The sequence below is a fragment of the Phyllobates terribilis genome, unplaced genomic scaffold (genome assembly GCF_046119375.1).
Source record: "Phyllobates terribilis strain yellow unplaced genomic scaffold, ASM4611937v1 Scaffold_2__4_contigs__length_985480577, whole genome shotgun sequence".
Classification (NCBI taxonomy): Eukaryota; Metazoa; Chordata; class Amphibia; order Anura; family Dendrobatidae; genus Phyllobates; species Phyllobates terribilis.
In genome coordinates this window covers 339,612,900-339,638,088 of record NW_027362762.1, presented here as the reverse complement: position 1 = coordinate 339,638,088, position 25,189 = coordinate 339,612,900, and the positions used below count along the sequence as shown (strand labels likewise).

Below are 25,189 nucleotides of genomic sequence, written 5' to 3'. Positions count from 1 at the left end.
ATAAAGGGAGGCAACGTTTACCCTATGTTGAGTTCCTTCGCTACACTAATGCACACAGTGATGTCACAGTAGAAGTATGGCATGCACAGTGATGGATATATCACAATACAGGGATAATGCTCATGGAAATACCACAATTCCAAAATAACATGTTTGGTGATGTCACAATACAGTGATACCACACACGTTGCGGTATCACAGTACAGGGATAATGCACAGGGCAATGTCATAGTACATGGATAAATCATGGTGATAGCACAGTAAAAGGATAATGCACACTATAATGTCACAAAAGGATAATGCTAATGGTGATATCACATTACAAATATAATTTACAAGGTGATTTCACCATACAGTGACATTGCACATGGTGATGTCATAGCATAATCCAGGGATAACTCTCAAGACAATATCACATTACAGGAATAACATAGTGAAGTCACAGTATAAGGATAATGCTCAGGATGATATGACAGTACAGGGATAACGCACACAGTGACGTCACAGTACAGGGATAACGCACACCATGATGTCACAGTACAGGGATAACGCACACAGTGACATCACAGTAGAGTGATAATGCACACGGTGATGTCCCAGTAGAAGGAAAACTCAAACGGTGATGTAACAATTCAGGGATAACACTCACGTTGATATCACATCACGCATCATCACATCAGGGAATAAGGTACACATTGATGTCAATGTACAGGGATAATGCACACGGTGATACAACAATAGTGGGATAACACTCATATTGATATCACATTACAAGGATAATTCACACAATGATGTCACAGTACAGCGATAACTCATACGCTAATATCACATAACAGGAATAACAGTGATGTCAAAGTACAAGGATAACTTACACAGAGTTACCAAAGTACAGTAATAATGCACATGGTGATATCACAGTAAAATGATAAGTTGACAACACATTACAGGCATAACGCACACAGTGATATCATAGTTCAGGCATAACTTACAAAGTGATATGACATTATAATGATATTGCAAGGATAACTTACACAGCGATATCACAGTATAGTGATAATGCACATGGTGGTGTCACAGTACAAGTATAACACTCACATTAACATCACATTACAGGGATAACGCACACAGTGATGTAATAATACAGGGATAGCACTCATGCTGAAATCACATTCCAGGGATACATTATCGGCATAACACGTTGCAGGGTAACGCACATAGTGATGTCATAGTACAGGGATAACTTACACAGCGATATCACATTATAGCCTGTAGAATGTAAGCCCGCAAGGGCAGGGTCCTCTTCCCTCTGTGCCAGTCTATCATTGTTAGTGATATTTTTACTTGGTATGTAACCCCTTGTTATGTACAGCACCATGGAATTAATGGCGCTATATAAATAATAATAATAATAGTGATAATACACACGATGATGTAACAATACAGGGATGAAACGTTAATATCATATTACAGGGATAATGCACACAGTAATGTCACAGTACATGGATGACTTACACGATAATATCACAGTACAGTAGTAATGCACATGGTGATGCCACAGAACAAGGATAATGCAAACAGTGATGTTAATATCACATTACAAGGATAACACATGAGAATGTGTCTTTAGCATATGCCCTGTACATAATTAGGGCTATTTATCAGTTAATGAACTCTAGGTGTGGCTCATGGCCTCTGGCTGCCAGTCAGTGCCAACCACAAACCAGCCAAAGGTCACTCAGGTGAAGCGTGACCGAATGGCCCATTACATGAATGTGGCTGAAGTAAACGCCCCCTAGCTGACACCTGCGTGACTAGCAATCGGGTCTTGTGACAGTGGATTTTCTCAGCTCTCCTACTAAACCACTTCCTGGTCTGCCCACTAGGCGGAGGTGTGGGCGGCATCCTGCTGCAGACCGTTAATAAATAGTGTTCTCCTCAAACCCTGCTCGGAGCATCTCAGCGACATTGCATGTATCCGTCCGCTGTAGGAGCCACCATGTCGCACGGACCCATCTACAACCCGGTGAGTGCAGCAGGCATGGTGCTGGCTGGGGCAGGGCAATGCAGTCGTGTTCTTTATAACAATACATGTATTGTCCTATGGTCTCCCCGTGTGGCTTATATAACAGTAGTGATGGTGGAGGGAGCGCAGTTAGACACAATCTGGATTTAGTTAAGGTCACGTGATCTTGGAACTTTTTCCAGCTGACTGAACGTAATAATGCACTTTCCCTATTCCCACACATTATTGCTGTGTGTATCTCCAGGCTCTGACTACACAGCTAGGTCTATATCAAAGGAGATATCGATATATATATATATATATATATATATCTATCTATCTATCTATCTATCTATCTCACCACTTCCTATTGGGCAAAACATTAGCCATTGTAAATCTCCAGTAATTGACACTTACAATGTCAGGGTATAGATTTGACATCTATACGCCACACTGTGTTGTGGTGGTCTTGTATACTGTCTGGCATCTGCAGTACCCCTCACTTCTATATTCTACTAAGGCTTGTCTGTGCTGTGTTTAAAACCTTAATGCAGAGACCTGGACATGTTTCGCTGCTAGCGAGCATCCTCAGGGGTCACTATGGTGGTTTTCTATATGACATTGGCTCCTACTCACTCAACAGAGACCAAAGAGTAACTTCTGCCTTGGTCAGGAGGGTTTGTATAGAGTAAACTATTATTTTTGCTGTATAGAAGAGAAAAGCGGACTGCTCTACCCTACAGAGGCAATCTGTAAAAAAAACGTGTACTGCACAGAGGCAATAGGTGACTGTACAGTCCGATCTGTCAGTGGTGTGTATTGGCAGGTCCAACATATACTGTTTATGTTTAGATCCATCCCATAAATATTTACCTCTGTTCACAATGAGGCAAGGAGTCAGTGAACACGCTTGACATGTGTGCTGGATGTAAGGTTACTGTATGGTTGTGCAGCCGTCTGTTACCTGCATTTATGAGCATAGTTGATGTATGCCAAAGGGACCCAATTAGATAGTTAAAGGGAACCTGTTGTGTGAAAAAAAACACTTATCCTGCAGATATGGGGTTAATCTGCAGGCTAATAATATTCTGATGACTTGTGGCCACCGCACCAGAAGGAAATGAGACTGGCTACCAGAAGGAAATGAACTTTATTCCTCCCGGCAGCCTTGGGCTTTCAGTCATAGAGGCTTGGCTTCGGCACGCTATTAACCTGCAGATCGGCCCTATATTTGCAGGTTAGCATTTTTTCACATGACAGGTTTCCTTTAATTTCATCGTACATTGGAGTACATAGTAATGGACCAAGTGTTATGTGTGCAGCGTTATTCTTATATCCTTTAATAGGTAAAAGCAACTTAACTCCTCATTCAAGAATCACTTGAATCTGTAGGTACATAACTGTTTCACCTGCAGAACCGTTACGATCGGCCATGCAACTTTGCGGGTGAAACATTGGGTGAACAGCGGATTCTGCATCAAGTAGTTAAAGGGAATCCGTCACTCCCTGGGACTTTTCATACCGCTAATATAGGCATACAGGTGCTAGAAATGTGAATCTATACCTACCTGTGTGGCCCATATTAGAGGTCTGGTTTCTGTGTAATATTTTTTTTTACTAAATTATTTCTGCTAAGCTTCGCATCCCCCGGACGCCAAGAAATCCCCTCCTACTAGCCCTATTTCCATACTTACCCCACCTCCCCTGCTCAGGGCCCTGTGACTTGCAGTTCCCGGCCGGATCCCGCGCCTGTGCTGTTTCCTCTGTACGGACAGCGCTCTTCTCCCTGCCATCAGTGTAGTGTTCTGCAGCAGGGAACTTGTGCGCAGGCGCTGGGAAGGCAGAGTGACTCACCGGCGCCTGTGCACAAGTTCCATGCTACACAGATGGCAGGAAGAAGAGCGCCGTCCGTACAGGGGAAACCGTACAGGCGCGGGATCCGGCTGGGAACTGCACGTCACAGGGCCCTGTGCTGGAGAGGTGAGGTAAGTATGGAAATAGGGCTAGTAGGAGGGAATTTCTTGGCGTCCGGTGGATGCGAAGCTTAGCAGAAATAATTTAATAAAGCTATTAAACAGAAATCAGACCTCTAATATGGGCCATACAGGTACCGTAAGTACAGATTCACATTTCTATCACCTATATGCCCATATTAGTGGTCTGAAAAGTCCCAGGGGGTGACAGATTCCCTTTAAAAATACGCAGCAGCTTTGTCGTACTAATGTTTTCAATCAAGAACGTCCACTGCGTGCCTTAAAGCTATCCTTTTTTCTGGGACTGAAAAATCACTATATATTTGTATGGTCATGCTACCTGGTAACCTCCATTTTTGCATCCTGCTGACTCCTTTTTCGAGACCGGTGTGCTGGCTCCGCTGCATTGGCATGGGAAGCTTGGCAATAAGTATGACATGCTTTCAGTACCTCCTCTGTAACTACCCCTGATCCCTGTACCAGTGCACCAGCCATCTTGGATAGAGGAAGTCCAAATGCCAGGCTCTGTGAAAGAGGCAGCAGGAGTCAAACTGAGGGCCCCAGGTAGGGTGACTGTACATGATAGATATATAGTCGCTTTTCAGTGCCAGGGTGGAGGGTCAGTACAACGGTGTCCTGCAGGGCTCCATTAGCCAAATACATGCATTGTTCTTACAGTGTAGGGGTATATTTTTGGTATCTGTTTCTGTGTCTGGAAGTATTCAGTGAAACACTTACTTTGGTAAAATAATTTTGCAATTGTTACAAAATTTCCTATAAGCTTTTTTTACCAATTGTGCAAAATGTTCAGATTTTTCTTAAAAGTCTAGAGCGAAAATTCTTTAAATTTTTTTGACTGCCAGAACATGGTGATGCCTCCACCTCCACACCCGTGATCAAAGCACATGCCAAAATCTTACAGATTGATAAGTTTACCTTTCATTTGTCTCCTGATCCCAGTAGAACATTAACAAGCGAGTCAGTTATGTTACTAAACCAGAGATCGCTGTTGTCAGATAAAGAACATTATATCTTGTGATCACTTCTGTGAAAGCCGCTTCCCCTCAGTTTGGTGTCATTGGGGGCACCTCACTGCTGAGGCCCACCATAACAGTTTGAAAAAACACTGACTTAAAGAGGACCGGTCATCAGATTAGTGGCCACTTTTTGCTTTATTATATTTCTTCTGCTGCCAAGTATGCATTTTTATTTATTAAAATCCACCATGCGGTTCCAGAGATATACGCCTTTTTGATTTCTGCTATTTTAGGATCTTTTCAAGGGGACCTTGCTCACGGAATTTTCTGGGTGTGTGCCATTAGGTAGTGCTGCATTATTACCTTGTGAGCACCGCCCCATTGTAAAGACCATAAAAAGCAGTACTAAATGAAAAGGCCCGTATCTCTGAAACCGATCGGCGAATTTAAAATGACAAAGTGCATACTCATGGGAGCCACGGGAATAAAACAAGCGCAAAAAGTTAACAATGCTTTTTCCATCATGATGGAGCATCACATCACAAAGCAAAGTGATAACTAAGTGGCTCGGTGAACAAACTATTGAAATGTTGGGTCCCTGGCTGGGAAACCCTCTAGATGTGCATCCTATTGAGAACCTGTGGTCAATCTTCAAAAAGCTGGTGACAAACAAAAAACACAAATTGTTATAAACTCCCAGTACTGATTAGACAAGAATGGGTTGTCGTCAGTAGGATTTGGCTCAGAAGCTGATATCTGACTAAAAGATCTAAAAACACTGAAACTTTGTAAAACCCAAATTTGTGTCAGTCTCATAACTTTTGGTCATGATTGTACACTACACCCAAGTATATTAGGGTTTCCCCAATCATTATACAGAATGCTACACATGGGAGACTCCAGTGTGCCCATACTATACAGCACTGTCTGACATGTGGGCCTATATCAGATGGTGACAGGGTGTGGGGTGTTACAACATATTTCTACTACTAGGGGTACGCTGAGTGCCTTGAATGGGCAACAGTATTTGGTATCCAGCACAGTGAGACAGATGGCAGTCAGGGCATGTGATGTTTGTGCTGTATTTGAGGCGGCAGTGAGGGGTATGTGATGCCGTATACTCTATGACGCAGCCATCTGTGGGGAGATTTGGGGCACATTACATTACATGAGGCAGCACCAAGGAGTAGAAGCAGTGGGGAGTATGGGCAGGAGTGATGGGCACTGAGGCTTTCAGTGGGGAGTATGGGCAGGAGTGATGGGCACTGAGGCTTTCAGTGGGGAGTATGGGCAGGAGTGATGGGCACTGAGGCTTTCAGTGGGGAGTAAGGGCAGGAGTGATGGGCACTGAGGCTTTCAGTGGGGAGTAAGGGCAGGAGTGATGGGCACTGGGGCTTGCAGTGGGGAGTATGGGCAGGAGTGATGGGCACTGGGGCTTGCAGTGGGGAGTATGGGCAGGAGTGATGGGCACTGGGGCTTGCAGTGGGGAGTATGGGCAGGAGTGATGGGCACTGGGGCTTGCAGTGAGGAGTAAGTGCAGGAGTGATGGGCACTGGGGAGTATGGCAGGAGTGATGGGCGCTGGGGCTTGTAGGATATTGACATTGGGGCACTGCACTGTATATGGAGCACAAAGAAGTGGGAGGATGTTGTGGGTACACTATAGTATAGTAGTATAGGCAGCAATGGGGAGAATGAGTTGGATAAGTGTCAGGCACTGCAGTTGTAGGACTTTGATGCTAATGGCAATCAGGTTATGGGCTCCTGTAAAGTTTAGGAGGTGACAAACGGTGGGGAGCCGTTAGTGGTTCACTACACTGACTCCCATTTACAGAAGTCTCTATGACATTATTGTCCTGTATAGAAGACCTTTTCATTATACATTGTGCACAGCAAACTACAGTGTTCAGTGCTGATTTTGTGTGATTTCATTATTTTTATTCTAATATTTATATTATTATTCTACTATACCTTACCTTTTCTGAGATCTTTGTGGCTCATTAGACTCCGTGTACATAAGAGTACTTAGATGTGTTTCATAATTGTGCGCTTTCCTTTCCAGTCTGTTCCTTTCACCACGAGTTTTCACAGTGGCATCCACGATGGCACCATGGTTATTGTCAGTGGCTCTGTCCCACCTTCAGCTGACAGGTTTGTAGCTGTTTTAGTATATTGCCTTCACAACAGAGAACTGTAGCAGTACTTCAATGATCAATGAAAAAATCACTTGCATAATTAGCTTCAAGTCTCTGTGGCCTTGGTTTCACCATCTGGATCTGGCCTAGAGGCGAGAACACTTGCTACCTGCCACTACCAAGCCGCAGTGTCTGTGTATACATATTCAGGCTGCAATGGTGACACGACAAACTGGCTACTTGTTCTGTAGAATAAATATGCTGCAAGAATGGACTAGCAACAAACAAACAATATGTTTGGGTGTTTTGTTTTTTTTTAAGCGTCAATAGTATTTAGAAGGCAAACCCACCACTAATACACCAAAAAGGTGCAAATCTTATCATGATAGTCTTTTCTGTTTATCATCCACTCCTAAATACAGAAGTGAAAAACCCTTATATATCTAATACAGGGGTGGACCTTTTCTGCGGCCCCCGGTCAGATTCCCAGGGACCACAGTGCTCAGACCAGCAGCCGCGTTTTGCTGGCTGCCGGCCCTTTAAACTCCCACTTACACTGCAAGCATGCAGCGTTCACTACTGAACACTGTGTCCGCATACAGTGAAGGATTACGTCCTCATGCTGGCCAGTCCCAGCCTGAGGACGTACTTTGTGGGTGGAGTTATCGCGCAATGCGCTCCTGTCCCACAGATGAAGAGAGCAGCGGCAGCCTCCCCAGCCTTCCTCGGTGAGGTCTATGCTTTAGAAAACGTATTGTCACAAAGAATTGACTGCGCTCAAGCCCGATGCAAACCTGGGAAAGGAGCTGTGAGAAGCAACATGCTCAATATCACCTAACATCACAGCCGCACCAAAGATAGCCAGCTCCAGCGTCACATTAGGGGGGAGTTAATTGCTTTCAAGTTGATAATTTTGTGCGGCCCCTGAATGATGGTAGAAATTTCCAGATGGTCCTTGGCAGAAAAAAAAGTTCTCCTCCCCTGGTCTAACAAATGCCCTGACGGACCTGTTGAGCAGCCATCATGCATTGGACACCATGTTAAAAAAAAAAAAGTATGCATTCAACATAGTCACTTTTTTATTTTCTGAACAGTCAATATATTTCTCCTTTTAGGTTTGCCGTCAACTTTCAATGTGGTCATGGCGACAACGATGATAATGCCTTCCATTTCAATCCACGTTTTGATCAAAAGACTGTTGTTTGCAACACAATGGAACGTAAAAATTGGGGGCAGGAAGAACGCAAGTGCGAGGTGCCATTTCATCGGGGTCAACCATTTGAAATCCGAATCCTTGTTACAAGCTGTCACTACAAAGTATGTTTGCTTAAAGCAATATTAGAGGCAGGCAGGAAATGGTTTTCCTGATCATATTGGGTTTCTCCAATTTTGTTTCTATTCTATAAAATATGTTTCTCTGTTTCAGGTTTCTGTGAATAGAAATCACTTTTTGGAGTATAAGCACCGAATTTCTTTGCACAGAGTCAATACTTTGACTGTAAAGGGCTCTGTATGTCTAACAAGTGTTGAGATACAACCACAAGGGGTATGTGACATTTTACCATTTTACTATCATGTGTCACAATCACAACTTGCAGGATAAGTTGCTTATTGCTGGTCTCCCACCATTGGGACCAGCACTGATCATGACAATGGGAATCCTGAGTATTCCATTGTAATCCCATTCATAGCCTCTGGGCCGCACTTATCTCCATTAGGCATGTAGACTTTTAATGGAGTGTCAGTGCACATGATCACTCCTCAGCTCAAATGGGAGACTCCGGATTCTCAATTCTTGTTATTGGTGGGGGTCAAAATGGTGAGATAATTTGTGATTGTGGCACAACCACTTTTAATTTAATATAATATAATTTATATTTAATGCTTTCTTAGTAGTCAGAATTGTATATTAATGGGGTATTCTTAGAATTGTAAGTTAGCTCATATGGATCAGGGTCTGATCATTCTGACCCCCAACAATCCCAAGAAAGGGGCTATATGATATGTGAAGAAAGTGGGGTACAGCGTTCACCTACAGTATTTCTGGCAGTCCCAGAGAAAATAAATGAAGCGCAGGTTGAGCACTTCCATTCCATTGGGATACCTAGATGGGGTTCTGCAGATCCCTGTTCTTGGGATCGCTGGGGGGCCCGGCAGCAGACCCACAACTATAAACAAGTTATCCCCTTTGCAAAGGATTACTTTCAATTTTGGGAATACCCTTTTAAGGATGCTGGCAGTTTTTGGATACCAAAGCCAGGAATAGGTTTAAAAATACAGAAGGTGTGCAAATCTTTCCATTAGGCCACGGTCCCATTATCAGTATTCGGTCAGTATTTTTTTCTCAGGAGTGGGAGCCAAAACCAGGAGTGGGTGACAAATGCAGAATTGGTGACTTGTTTCTGTTATACTTTTTCTCTCATTGTTCGTCACCTGGTTTTGGCTCCCACTCCTGAGAAAAAATACTGGCCAAATATGGATAGTGGGGCCGTGGCCTTAGACTTTTTCTGTTAATGTTCCGGTCCTGACTTTGGCTTACGACTGCTGATAAAAGGTACTATATAATGTATGCTCTTTTTGCTGCAGTTTAGCCTTTTTTGAGTTTGAATTTCTGTGTTTTTTACGCCTGGTTTTGCTTGCCCACAGTTCTCTACATTGCTAAAAGTACATGTAGATTATTTAATCTAGCATACCCTAAACATTTGCAATTTTCATTTGAATAGAATATATTTTTAATTAATTTATTATTTTTAATTAAAAACCCAAATCACATTATATTGTGCTTCAAAAATTGTTTGTAATATCCCGATAGATGGCATAGTTTTAATGTACAGGGATTTGTTAATGAATAATATATGTTCCTTTTCTAGGGTGGATTTGCCCATCAACCCTTTCCCGGTGGTCAAATGCAAAATGTAAGTAATCACCATTAACAAAGTGGTTATTGGCAATACAGATCAAGTATTGTACTATATTTTCTGCAAATGTAGCTTGTGTCGAATGTATAATTCTGTGTACCCATCCTCAGATCCAACAGATGTCCAATTTAAGGCCACGACCCCACTATCAGTATTTGGTCAGTATTTTTCTCAGGAGTGGGAGCCAAAACCAGGAGTGGGTGATAAATGCAGAATTGGTGACTTGTTTCTATTCTACCTTTTCTCTGATTGTTCCTCACCTAGTTTTGGCTCCCACTCCTGAGAAAAAAAATACTGGCCAAATACTGATAGTGGGATAGTTGTAGATTGTCCAGAATTGCTATAAATCTGTGGTGTTTTTTTCTTGCTGATCACTAAAGGCAGAGATTGGCACAGACTGGGAAAGGCTGCTGACATATAAATCCCTACCTGGAATTAATGTGTTACAAGAACATAACGATGTGCACTTAGACAATCCAGAATTGCATGTTATTTATTCAAAACCTCTTTACTTGTTGTAATTAGCCTTTACCACAACCCAACAAAATAATAGGTCAGAAATATAAGACCGTTAAAACAACTTAAAGAGTAACTGTCATTTTTAACTTTTTTTTTTTTTTTTTTTCATAAATCAATAGTACATATTAAATTCAGAAACTAAATCTGTCTTCTGTGAATACAGGTTTTCCCATCACTGGGGGGAGATGGCAGCAGGTGCCTTTATAGTTCTATATAGAACTGTAAATGTAATTTCAGGAGAACCTACAGCAGAAAGTCTGTATCTAACTTTAGCTCCTCTCTCCTTTTCCCCTCTTCATAGAACTTTAGAAGCACCAATTTTCATCTCTTATCTCAGTAATTGAAAATCTGTTTTATTTGAGTACAGATTTTTACCCATGATTTGAGTGTGAAAGATCAATGCAGGAGGAGAAAAAAGCCGATTTTCTTGATCAGATATATTACAAAGTTGCTTATCTTCATGTGTACTATTGATTCATGAAACAAAAATTAAAACGACAGTTACTTTTTAAAGAGCAAACTCTGCAAATCTCTTTATTATGGGATTTGTCTTCATTCCTGATATAAGAAAAATAGTATGTAATTGGCTTCCAAAACCTATTTTTCCCAGACTAGTTGCCTGCCTCTTAGATGCATTGGTAACAGAACATAGTCATTTGGAGTACTGATGATGACAGTGAAAGGTTCACCTCCTCTCCTCCTCTGAGTATTTTCCTCATCACACCAATCTCCTGTAGCAGGCATATCCCCAGCTTGTAGTGAACTCTAGTCACTCCTATCACATTGATGTAGGGATGGTCTAACCCTCAGCACTATATGTTAATCAATAGACTCTCACTGACCCCTGTAAACTGTAATGGAAGACTTGGATTGGCAGTCTGAATGTATCACTATTGGAGGGGAGGGGATATAATGAGAACAGGTTGCATCTGGAAATATATCCAATGCTTACATTTTAGTACACTATACAGGGGGCAGTGAGGGTCTGTTGAGCATGTTGCTGGAGACTATTCTACACAGAATACTCAGAGGAGAACACATGCTGACCCTTTCACTGCCATCATCAGTACTCCAAATGGGTATGTTTTGACAATACCTGAAGGCAGGTAAATGTACTGGGGGAAAAACATATATATATTTTTTTTTATAGGAATGAATATAAATCTCCTATTACAGTGATTTGCCGAGATTCATAACTTTCCATGCTGGACAAAATTATTGAAAGAAATTGAAAGTTTAGTTGCTCTTTAACGTACTTTTAGTACCCAATGTGATCATCTAAATCTGTGCAATCCCTAGCAGGAAAATCAGTATAATATACAACTACGCTCTCGGGATAGGAGAGAACTCCGATTCAGGGATTTAAACCTGATTGTGGTACACTACAAAGGAGGATTACCTTGTTCCCCTAATTATGGGCTGTTATTACTTTCACAAAGTGACAGATTCCCCAAGCTGCGCCTATGGCACAAGCCAGTGGGCTAGCTAATGGTATGCTCTTAACAGGTGTTGGCATATATTACCATGTAGAGGCACAATATCCTGGCTTATTTGTAATATTCCCCCACATATCTGTATGTCCATGACACTGACATTATATAGTACAGTACCATGACAATATTGCCTTGTTTTAGGTTATTGATGGACAATGAAAAAATATAATTAGTAGATAATGAAAGGCTAACTAACTTATGTATCCCAAATGATACATGGACAAACCTATGTCTACAAAAACCTAGACCATCAACTGCTGGTGCAAAAATAAATGTATCCATTCTAGAATGCTGCGAAAAATGGGAATATTTGTGTGGTCTTGAAGCCCAAAACCGCTTCTTATGAATACTAAAAAACATTTTTTTTAATGCAAATTACAAGCTTTCAAAAATCACATGCACACACTTGTTATGTTTTTTTCCTGACTGAATATGAGAACTGCAGCATTTTGGAAATCTACAGCCTTTCAATTCTTTCAAGTGTTTTTTGCAGTGTTTTTTTTTCCCATAGAAAACAATGAGAAAGTGAAAAAACGTAAAAACACTTGTGTAGCATTTTTGATGAACAAAACTTTATTAAACATGTACTGTAGCCAGGGCTGTGGAGTCGGTAAGCCAAACCTCTGACTCATCAATTTCCATGTCACCGACTCCACAGCACGGCCTCACTACTGAGCATGTACATAAAGTGCAGCACAGATTCATCTCAACTAAAAGCCGAGATCCTTAGATCAGGAACAGAACAGACATTTATAGGACATTTCATAACTTTCTCAAATTCTTATGGAAACAATTTACAGCACAAACTGCATAGTAGTACTGTACCCAATTTATTATATACACTACTCACAAAAACTTAGATATATTTGGCTTTCGGGCAAAATTTCAGGATGATCCTAAAATGCACTCTAACCTTTTCAGGTGAACTTAATGTGACCTTCTCTAAACTTTTGAGTGCACATGTCCAACTGTTCAATCTTTCAGTACTTTTTGCACAACTTTGGCCACATCCCACACTGATGACCGCTTCCTTGTGAGCCGGACGATAAATGTGCCTGAGGTTGTGTGGCATTTAAGGGAGGTAAAAGGTACCCAAGTGTCACGTCAGACCGTTCGAAACCATTTACATCAGGGTGGTCTGCATGCTAGACTACCTGCAAGGGTACCTGACCACACCACCAGGCACAGGCGTCCTCTTCTCTCATGGGCCAGGGATCATCTATGCTGGACGATAGGCCAATGGAGTCCGTGCTGTTCACTGATGAAAGTCGATTTGTGCTGAGCAGAAATGATGGCCGCCAACGATGTTGGAGATGTTAAGGAGAGCGCAATGAATCAGTCACTGCTGTCACCAGATGAGCCTTTGGTGGTGGTACTGTGTTCAGTCGATGCATGCTTTTACTTAAATGCCCTACTTTCATGATAAAATATCACTGCACCGTGAACTTTTTACATTTCTTCATTAATTTAGCACGAAAGCCAAATATCCCTAACTTTTTTTTTTGAGTAGTGTATTTTTGGAGTCGGTTCATTTTATACCAATTCCACCGCACTGCTGTAAACAAATGGCATGGAAAAAAATGTCACAAAAAAACGTGCATTTTGAACGCATCGTTTTTAATGCCAAGAGAGCAGGTTTTGGCTACAGAAAAAAACCACCGCAAAATCGCTGCGTGTGAATATAGCCTAATAATTATTCAAGCCGGTATACTTACTTTTATCTTCTTTGCTTTCAGCCTGCTTATCCTCCGCAGATGTTTCCTGGTGCTGGAGGCAATGTAAGCTTTGCGCAGAGGACTTTTTTTAATTTAAACAATATAAAATTAATGCCTACCTTTTCTGTAGTTTATTTATTAAATATAGCAAGGGATGTACATTATGCCATATGTTTACTGGAGATCAAGAAAATGCAATTATTAAAGGGGTTTATTTCTTACGCCACTTTCTATGATGGAATACGTCTTTAATTATTTATCGTTTTTTTTGCTTGTTTTTTTTTGTGTAGCTAACATATTGACTAGTATATTTCTCAGAGTCAGGGCAAATAACTGATTTTTGTATTTCCTTAATTTATTTCCTAGAATTTATAATTTATGTTTCCTTTACAGCCAAATCCATTTAATCCTGGCCAGTGTCCACCAGCAAATTATGTAAGTACTCAAAGTAGAGCTTTTCTGTGCTGTATATTCATAGCTGCAAGTAAAGAGGGCCTGCCCAGTTTTATAGACATTTGTACTCTACATGAAATAACAATTCTGTACATAGAGTGGTCAGTCAGCTGGAGGGGAGAATCCAGCAAGGGACATCATTGGACTAGTCGGGTCTCTCTCGTTAGTCCCCTCTCATCTTTTCATGTTGTAGCATTTCAGAGTAAAATATTCCTGGCTGTAATCACACGCCCAGGATCTGATTCATGCTGCCTGTGGTTCAAGCAGCATGAATTTAATGACAGATTCCCTTTCAGAATAGTCGTCTTAATGGGTTTAATACGTAGCAGCCGCCGCTGCCGCTGGCTACTAACTGTCACTATATGTGTGGTTGTAACCATGGATACTTAAGCTATTGCAATGCCTTGCACATGGGTGGGGTAAGCGACATAGCTAATCAGAAGAACTATACTACATTTCTAATTGGAGGAAATTATTATTACACCTACTACATAATAGGATCTTGGAGATAGGAATACCACTTTAATGATCTACACTGTTAATTCAGCATGTCTTTTTATTGAAACAAAACTGGTGACCTAATACAATAATGGGGCATTGGAGGATGTGCCAGGTTAACCACTGCCTTGTTTTCTGTTCATACAGACCATCCCATTCCAAACTAACATCTATGGAGGCCTGTTTCCTTCCAAGGTGATTGTCATCAGAGGAGCTGTTCCTCCACACCACCCGCAAAGGTATTTAAATCTTCCTATTTAATCCAGCACCAACATATTTTACAGCATAGTCATCACAGACGTCGGTCCTTATTCCTTTATTTATTATCACTATTAGGGCTCGTTCTCATCTGCGTTTAAAACAGACGAGTACAATCTGATAAAAAATCATATTGCACTCTGACTAATGTTAGTCAACGAATCTGTTTTCATCTGCGATATTTTTTTCCTTCCTTCCCTTCCCTGCCCCTGGGAAAGGGGTTAATGGCCTGGGAAGATCCATGTTTATCAGCTCACAGCTTTACAGCTTTGTACTTAGGCTTTACGTGGGGTCCCTCCTATTTTTAATAACCAGGAAAGGCTAGGCTGACAGCTGCGAGCTGCTATTAATAGGCGCGGAAGCGGCCATGGATATTGGCCCTCTCCTAGACTAAGAACATCATCCTTCAGCTGCCGCAGGAATGGCGCATCCATCACATGTGCCAATTCTGGCGCTTAGCCTCCGCTCTTCCCATTTGTCCTGGTGCGGTGGCAAGTGGGGTAATAGTTGTGGGGTTGATGTCAGCTGTTTTGTGGCCGCTGACATCAAGCCCAGGGGTTAGTAATTGTAAAATAATACTCTTCTCTGTATTATTTTTCCTACTGAGGACTTCTCAAAGTATCAATATCACGATATTCTTATAAAAAAATGTATCTATTTATTCTTGGATTGTCCATTAAAAAGAATCAGATTGCAGCAGGTACATACAATAATTAGTTATAAAGTAATTGTCCAATTGTCCATAATTAGCTTAATTGTTGAGATTCACCCATCTTTCCTTGGATCCTGGCTGGTAAATCATGTCTTTGTCCAGCACGTGTCCAGGCCTACATGTCAGATATGTCTCAGCATGAAGATTCTTCTGTCTTGTGGGGTGGGAAGAGCAAGAGAGCCCCCCCTTTCTGTACCATGGGCTTTTATAGCCAGTCGTATGGACACCTGTTCTACATATGGTAGTGAACCAAAAATACACACACAAATAGCACATGTCAACTAGACACGATGGCTGATGCAATCCTTGTATAGAACTCAAATTTAAGAAAAATTATTATCGATTATTAATTATTTAACATTTCCCCCTTTTTTGAGAATAAAAGGACTTTAACTGAAAATTCTCAAAAGAAGATACATTCATTAATCATTTTTTCCTTTCCTTCTTCCTTGGCAATATCATTAAATTTCCATAATAATAGTAATAGTAATAATAATATGAATATCTGATTATTGTTATATAATGATGTGAATTCATGTTATGGTAATTCGTGACTAATATTCATTTAACATGTATAATTATACTTCCCTAAATCTAAATTGAAGCAATCACGGGTTCAATCGTCATCATCTGATGTCATCGGGTCGTCGTCTCGTCTTCTTCTTGGTTCTTTTATAACACAGTCTTTAGATGAAAACTCCTTTGGAATAAATGATAGCGTGTAGATATTGTACAGTCCATAATTGTGTTCATTATTGTGCAGTCCATAAACTGTACTCTTTATTAGAAAGATCATGTGTGTCAATGGATAAGAAAACAAAGTCCATGGATGAAATGTAGCTTTAATATCTGTGCAGTGTCACCTGGACTGACGTTGTCTTTGGATAGTTCTGGAATCTTCAGTGTGTCCGCACTGGTCTCGTGTCACTTTTGGAACAGATGTGACGTCTTTGGTCAGTAAAGCAAGGGTTAACTTGACACTTCCCTGCTTTATATAGCACCATAACCAGTACTCAGTCCTTTATATACAGGACACATATGCCAGGTATTACCTGTTCACCAGCTTTCATTGAAGCGTTGCAGGTGATAAGAAACCACTGGAACGTGATGAAACTTGAACACAACACAGCACATATAGGATCATCGTCCTCTGCCGTCCTGGTGATCAGTGGTGTGAATTGTATTGTATGTAATGGACACAGTCTATTATCACTCAGCATTCACACCTGTTACCTTCTGAGACTTCCGGGTATCGGTTGCTTCTTCTTGTAACTTTTGAGAATCTCTTTGATTTATAAAAATTAAAAGTCTTTATTAAGATAGAATTCATAATTGCGATGTCTTGATTGAAGTCTTCATTCCCTAATCTGGTACCAAATCTGGCAATTTTTCCTAACCTATAATATCATAGCATACCATAGCAATCAATAATATCCATCTAATTATTATCAAAACGTTAAAATAAATTATGTTTGGAATAATAAACAATAATAGATAATAATTCAATGAAGTTCTCCATGTGATAAAACATTTTTATGTCATAGGTGTAATTACCTTTTCCAACCCATAGGTGTCAGTGTGTTTTGAAACAACAAGTGTTTATATCTTTATGAAACCAATAATACCAAAGAATGTATACTCATGAACTAAAATGAATAAATATATGAATGTATGAATGAATGAATTGTGTTTACTCAAAAAAATTGAAACATTTTTCTTATATTAATTCATATCATCATTATATTTGATGAAGCAATATTCTTGTACTTGACATTACCCCATTAAATATTAATGTGTTTTCTCAATTGAAATATTGAACTGAATTAAAATCAAAAATTGAGAATTAAAAATGAAAAATGGAAAAATAAGAAAATAAGTAAGAATAAAATTTTAAAAATGAAAAATAAAATTAAGAAGAAAAATAAGAATAAAAATAAGGCCTTTAAATTTTAATGACAAATGCAGAGTAATTATATTCTCCATAAAAAATACCCTTATATCTCCATTATCTGGATGATTTCATATTTGTCATAACCTTGTATCACCAAAAAAAATTATTAAACTATGCAACTTTGCATGTAATACCCTTCTTAATTATATCATTGTACCTTATTATTGTTTCTTCTTTATTAAAATGTGTGGAAAATAAGTATTGATCAAAAGTGATTATGTAATCAGGATCAAAAACACATTTTCCCCCTTAATATCAAAAATATTATTTTATAAAATTTATGTATATATCAGAACCAAATTAAAAATAATTATTCTTCTAGAAATATTGTGCATAAATTTCATATCGATGAGTAGCATAGATTTGTCTAAAGAGAGGTGTGTACCTATTTAGGTAACCATTAAAAATAATATCATAGTTATTCAAGAATATTATCATGTGGAAAATTATTCTAAATGTAAATTTGCTTTGTAAACCATTTTGATATGTGGTTGCTCTTATCCACTATTAGTTAAATCAAGAAATAATAATTATGAAATAAATATAGAAATATATATATTATGTAGATAATACCTAATAATGTATTATAATTTTTCTCAGAATTAAATATATTTGTGTACCTTCACATAAAGAAACATTTTTCCAAACATACGAGGCCTCTGTCACATCAATCACACTTAGCAGCTGCTGATTTACTCATCTGTCACCTTCACTCTGACATTCACAGATCTGTTCAACTCAAACATTCCACATATGAGGTTTTATATATATATTTAACCCAAAATTGTTGTATCCCAATTTATTAATGCGCATTTAATATCTTAATATTTCTTTGAATATTCCCCAAATACATATTGTATAATATGAGAGTAAGTATTTGAAATTTCAAACACTTGAAAAAAACTCTTGACTTAGATTCTTTTTTCACTGGCTGCCAGGTCTTAAGTTACATCAGCTGGAAATAGAATGAATGGGATCCTATACTATTAGCTCAAAGTTCAAAGGCCGCAGCTGTCACACGTCATGCTGTAAAGCTACAGGTTAAAACGAACACTTCATGCACAGAAAATATTAATTCATAAGTGCTACACATAATAATTAATAAGTATTACATATATATTATAGTCCAACTAGATATATTGCTATTATTTTAAAATGTTATACACATAAAATCATGCAATTTTTCCACTTCCTGTGTGAATAAAGAAATAAATCCATTTTAGAGTTGTTTGATCAAATCCTGCTTTGGAATGAAACCTCTAAGGAAATATAAGAAAGTAAAATTAAATATCAAATTCATACAGAGACAGAATTATTTAAATATCTTATACATATATTGGTTGGTTCTAATGTAATTCAAAATATTGCTACTTAAATTTATATATGAAGTTCTAATTTATTAATTAATATATATATATTTTTTATAAATATATATATATAAATACAATTATACACAATCTCTACTTAGACAAGTGTATATATATATATATATATATGAACTATTAGAAACTATGTAGCTACAATTTTACTGTATAAGATTATAAATAAATATTGAGACATTGTATAACATTTTGATACATCATAATTACAGTTTTTCCTTAGCCACTCCCTAAACCAAATCTTCTGTCTCTCTCAAATATCTCCAGGAACGCCCTATTTAGGAAAGACATTTTTCTATCCTTCAAAACCTCAGAGAACTGCCTGTCCTTCTGTCCACATTCCATGACGTCACTGTGAGCTGGTCGTCTCACCTGTCTCTGTCCATCAGTTTCGGCCATTTTCCTTTCTAGGGAAAAGTCACAGCTTTGCATTTTTAACTCTTTGTGTGGAGATATGGAGTTTTGAATTATCTGATATGGCTTATAACAGATATGAAATCTCCTGCGTATTTGATAGAGTTCACTATGGGGATGACTCAGTCTAGGAGAGTTTGATATTGGCTTTTGATAAGATTTTACCTTTTCTGGTTTTATAAAATTAACTTGATTTATTTTCTTTGCACGATTCTCATGTTTTCTAACAGAATCCAGCAACTGCACACATTTGAATAGGGATTCTTTTTGTGACGCTATAACTCTAGATACTGGATCTAAGAATTTGAATTTTTGTACAAAAGTTTTTATCATTTGTTGTACTTTTCCATTTTTGATGAGAGCTTTGTACAACCGTTCAAATATGGACATGAATGTATATGTACATTCCTTCCTACCAATCCTTAGTTTCTGCAGATCTTCTATGTTGGGAAAATCCTTTGTGACACAATAAATCAAATATCTTAATCTGTCCGAATCATTTTCCCATCCATTAGGAGAGTCATTTTCACAGGGCATTAAATGTAAACGTCTGGACAACGTCACAGGAATCCATATTTTAAATAATTGATTCCTCTCCTCATTGGATAAATCAAACTTATCAGAGAAGCTCTCAAATGTCTCTGAATTTCTACAGGCATGGATTTTGACATCATATTTTGGCATGATTTTGTATAATTTCAGTAAATTTTTCCTCATTTTAATTTGGAGTTGAGCCTGGGTAATTCCTGAATTCTCTGATATTTTTAGTGGCTCTTGTACGTCCGTTCCTCCTACGTCACTCACGTCTCCTCCCACATCACCTAATATGTCGGTTTCTCGTATGTCAGTCATGTCTCCTCCCATGTCAGGTTTCTGTATGTCCGTCTCTTGGTCAGACCCAAGGTCACCTTCAGTTACAGACACGTGTCTCAAATCTTGTTCATTTTCCACATTACAGTCAGAATCATTGTCACTATCTGACACTTCTACACTATTGTCCTGCTTAGAACTGTCAAGTACAAAATTATGAAATACTTGTACAAGATGTAGAATATTCCGCAATTTGTGTTTGTCTCTATTTACCAATTTAGAAGTTAACTGTAAATTCTGCAATTCACATTCTTTGTATAAACTGAGCCACAAAACTTCTATGTCATCTCCTACATTAACTTTGAAATTAATATTACTTTGTTTAGCAAAAGAAGAAATTATATCCATATTTTGCTTACCTTAAGATTCCTTAGCTTTTCTTTATCAGCACGTCCTGTCTTCAGTTCGTCTGATTCTTTTCCTTGTTAGTACCTCTGCTTCCCGTTAGTCCTCAGTCTGTAGGCTTCTTTCTGCTTCTCGTGACAAATTAGTGAATTTACTGACACGTGAACAACAGCTGTTCAGCTCGTCAGGACTTCCCCCCTTGTTCACGGGAAGAAATTCACTTACTTAATTTAAAAAACGAAAAAATAGGATTGGCTGGCTCACCATTGTAAAATAATACTCTTCCTGTATTATTTTTCCTACTGAGGACTTCTCAAAGTATCAATATCACGATATTCTTATAAAAAAATGTATCTATTTATTCTTGGATTGTCCATTAAAAAGAATCAGATTGCAGCAGGTACATACAATAATTAGTTATAAAGTAATTGTCCAATTGTCCATAATTAGCTTAATTGTTGAGATTCACCCATCTTTCCTTGGATCCTGGCTGGTAAATCATGTCTTTGTCCAGCACGTGTCCAGGCCTACATGTCAGATATGTCTCAGCATGAAGATTCTTCTGTCTTGTGGGGTGGGAAGAGCAAGAGAGCCCCCCCTTTCTGTACCATGGGCTTTTATAGCCAGTCGTATGGACACCTGTTCTACATATGGTAGTGAACCAAAAATACACACACAAATAGCACATGTCAACTAGACACGATGGCTGATGCAATCCTTGTATAGAACTCAAATTTAAGAAAAATGATTATCGATTATTAATTATTTAACAGTAATGGAGAGGCGTCTATAAGACTCCCTCATTACTAACCCCATAGTCAAATTTAATAAAACACGATTACCCCAAAATGCAGAATAATAAAACATGTTCCTCACCTGTCCAGCGATAATACTTTTGACTAGTTCAACTCTTCTACATCTAGATGCCTTGTTGAACAGTGACATGATGTGACTGTTCAGCCTGGCATCCAGAAGAGACACAGAGCTGTGCGTGATGGCGCAGCATTTGTGCCTCCCCTTGACATGAATAAGGTGAGCGGAGTTCATAGCCAATGAACTTGGTTCACCTCACTGACATCAGTGTGAGTTATCAACCGCAACACTATTACCCCACTTGCTACTGCACCAGGGCAAGTGGGAAAAGTGAAACAAAGTGCCAGAATTGGCGCATCTAATGGATGTGCCATTTCTGGGGTGATTGAGGGCTGATGTTCTTAGTCTGGAAGGGGGGCAATATCCTTGGCTCCTTCCTAGCCTATTAATACAAGCCTGCAGCTGTCTGCCTAGCCTATGCTGGTTGTTAAAAATGGGGGGACCCCATGTAATGTTTTTTTTTTTGTGGGGATCACCTTTATTAACCAGTAAAAGCTAAGTATACAGCTATGAGCTGATATTAATAGCCTTGGAAGATCCATTTTTATTACCCCCTTCCCACACTATAAACATCAGCCCCCAGCTGGTATCATCAATGAAATCAATATATATCTATCTTCTATGGCCACAACTGTAGCAGTTACCGTATTTTTCGGACTATAAGATGCACCCCAAATTTAGAGTAGGAAAAAACCCAGTGGAGCGGGATCACAGGCGGCTGGGAGGAGGGGACGGTGCAAGGCAGGAGCCATTGATCTCCCGACAGTGGGCTTCAGGAAAATGGTGCTGGAGGCGGCGCATGCGCAGATTGAGATCTTGGCTCGTCATTGAGCCAAGATCTCAATGTGCGCATGCACCGGCACCATTTTCCTGAAGCCCACAGCTGGGAGATCAATGTCCTCAATGGGGATAAATCAGCTCCTGCCTCGCACCGCTGACCTTTTCCTGCAGCCAACCGCCAGAAGATCAATGGCTCCTGCCTCGCACCGCCAGACACCCCCTCCTCACAGTCCAGGGCTCGCAGCATCGCCCCACTCCTGCAATGGCGACCCTGCCTCCTGTGAACTCCCACTGCGCCCCCCCACCCCCTACCCCAGTAAGCTATATTCGGACTATAAGACGCACCCCCGTTTTCCTCCCAATTTGGGGGTAAAAAGTGAAACTTATAGTCCATAAAATACGGTAAGTATATGACTATTATACATCTCCCTTCTGAAGTAACTTGTATACAAAGTGCTGTGTGGAATAATTGTATTCACATAATTTTTCTAATCAACAGATTTCATATCAACCTGAATTTTTGTGGAGGAATTGCTTTTCATTTTAATCCAAGATTTAATGAAAACACTATAGTCCGAAACAGTAAGCTGAATAACTCTTGGGGAAAAGAAGAACGTGAAATACATTGCGGAGGATTGTGTTTTGCACCCGGACAGAACTTTGTGGTAAGTGTAGGCAGAGATGGATAAATGTGCAGAAATGTTATTACATGATTCTCATATTATTGAAATAGATGGCTGCTTTAATATGGATATACATTCATGAAAAGAACATGCATGGGAGCCTATAGATTGTTGGAGATGTACTTAGTGGCTTACTCTTCACATATTCCTCTGAAGTAAAAAAAAAATGAGATGTGATCATAGCCTAAGAGAAATTCCTTTAGTAGTGAAGATCAATTAGATATTTTGGTATAATCGTTTTTCCTGATGTCAGTAGAGCTTAAGAGGAGCTGTCATAACTCCTGACTTGTCTGATAGTTAGGATAGGGTGATTTTTGCCTAAAACTAAAATCTAAATTTAAAAATAAATAAATAAATTAAAGATGATTTTCAATTTTTTCACATAAGGGAATTTACATACCAAAGATGTGAGTGTGGAAACTGAAGTCTTTACTAAGTAAACACATGCATACCACTCCGATATTGATCACAAAGTATTTTCTTCCCCACCTAATGTAAGTCTATGGGGAAAATCTGCACAGAAAACTCAGTGAACCCTCAAGAGAAATTCACGTGCTGCAGATATGAAAAATGCACCGCAGGCGAGTTTACGCAGCATATAAAAACACAGTGGGCATGACATTTCTTTAAATCCCATCCACTTTGCTGAAAGTGTAAGACGCTGCGTTTTTGATGCAGGGAAATCACACAGAGTCAAAAAACGTGATAAAAGCTGATCGTGGGAACGTAGCCTTAATGACAAGATCCCTTCCTACCACTGACCTGACAGATCTCACAGGTCCCAGCCTCAGAATGAGGATATATTCACACAGCGTCTTTTTCCGTCTGTCAAAAACATTCTTTTTTTTTTTTTTTTTTTTTTTTTTTTTTTTTAGCAGAAGATGCTTCAGGAATCTCTCCTTTTATGCGGGAATTTTGTAAACCTGAAGCATTTTTTATCATGGTGTTTAGATAATCTCTCAAGTGCTTTTTCAACATTTTTGTCTGCCTGCTTTTTTCCTTTGCATAGTATAGTGGTTTTGGGTGTCTTTTTGCTTGGGTTTTTTTGGACCTTTTTTTTTAAATTACATTAGACAAATAATAAAGCGCTGGCATTTAAAAAAAAACAAACAAAAAAAAACTCTGACAAGGCGCTCAAAAAGACACTTGGGCATCTTTTTAGCCTTCCCTTTGATGTCTATTGTAAAGTGAGTTTGTCTCGCATGCAAAAGAACTCCTCTTCTTAGCTAACAGGGGGGAAAAAAGAGCACTAGGATGACGTGTACGGTCTTGGTTCTTCACAGACCCATTGACCTGAATTGCTAAGTTTGTTTTATCAAAAAAAATAATTTTCTCATTTTTGTGTTTGTTTGTTTTTTTTCTTTTTCTGGGGATATATGAGCAGCCCAATAGACGGAGTATGTGCATTCAAGAAAACCATAGGCTGAATTTGAGTTGGAATGCTGGTGCTAAGAACATTGTTTCTATACTGACAAATATACAGGGCCTCTAAAAATTGGAAATTATTTAATTTACATATTTGAAGTGTCCATTATTTTATTTATATTTCTTTTACAGATTGAAATTATTTGTGAACACCATAATTTTAGAGTGAACGTGAATGGGAGCCATGTGTGCAACTTCAATCATCGTGTGCCGAATCTCCAACAAATTGACTCCCTGCAAATTGAAGGCGATGTTGTACTGCAGCATGTTCAGATTTAGATTTGTTCACCATTTTGCCCATTGAGAACCTAATGCAGTTACTGCTTTCCTTTCTTATTTTTATATACTTGCCATATTTTGAGTAACAAAGAAAAAAACATTGGGGCATATTTATCAATAATTTTTATACTGTCACACGTTAGACCACGTTACTTCTCAGCACAGTCATGTCCCTTTGTCAGACAAGATGCGGAAAGTGTCTCAAGTACATGCCATAATAAATATGGTGCAAGTCGTGAGAGATGCTTAGCTTGATAAATGTGCCCCAATATGTATACTATATAATGCTTTTATATGACAAAATACATGCATAATAAAAAGATAAATATCATGGCTTGAACCTAACATGTGAATTAAATTGGAAAGTTTAATTTCCATTGTGTTTTTTGCTTTTTTATGTAAAATAGTTTCTCAGAAATCATGAAAGACTGTTGTAGTCCTCTCAGGTTCTTATGCAAATGAGCGGACTTTCCTCATTGATCCAAGTCTATAGGAAAAGTCCACATGCAAGAGAAATTGACATGCTGCGGATCTGAAA

The 25,189-nt window shown here is 39.1% G+C and overlaps 1 protein-coding gene across 2 annotated transcripts; it reads left to right on the top strand.

The window, feature by feature from the left end:
• Positions 1-1,866: 1,866 nt before the first annotated feature.
• Positions 1,867-25,022, top strand: LGALS9 (galectin 9). Of its 2 annotated transcripts, XM_073664569.1 has the most exons (10): positions 1,867-2,023; positions 7,014-7,102; positions 8,202-8,403; positions 8,513-8,632; positions 9,957-10,001; positions 13,753-13,794; positions 14,125-14,166; positions 14,830-14,921; positions 22,764-22,929; positions 24,505-25,022. In XM_073664569.1, exons 1-10 carry the CDS (start codon positions 1,970-1,972, stop codon positions 24,649-24,651), a joined length of 999 nt encoding a protein of 332 aa, XP_073520670.1. In that variant the 5' UTR covers positions 1,867-1,969; the 3' UTR covers positions 24,652-25,022. The 2 variants fall into 2 exon arrangements, with proteins under 2 accessions (XP_073520670.1, XP_073520671.1); XM_073664570.1 differs by lacking the exon at positions 13,753-13,794.
• The last annotated feature ends 167 nt before the right edge of the window (positions 25,023-25,189 follow it).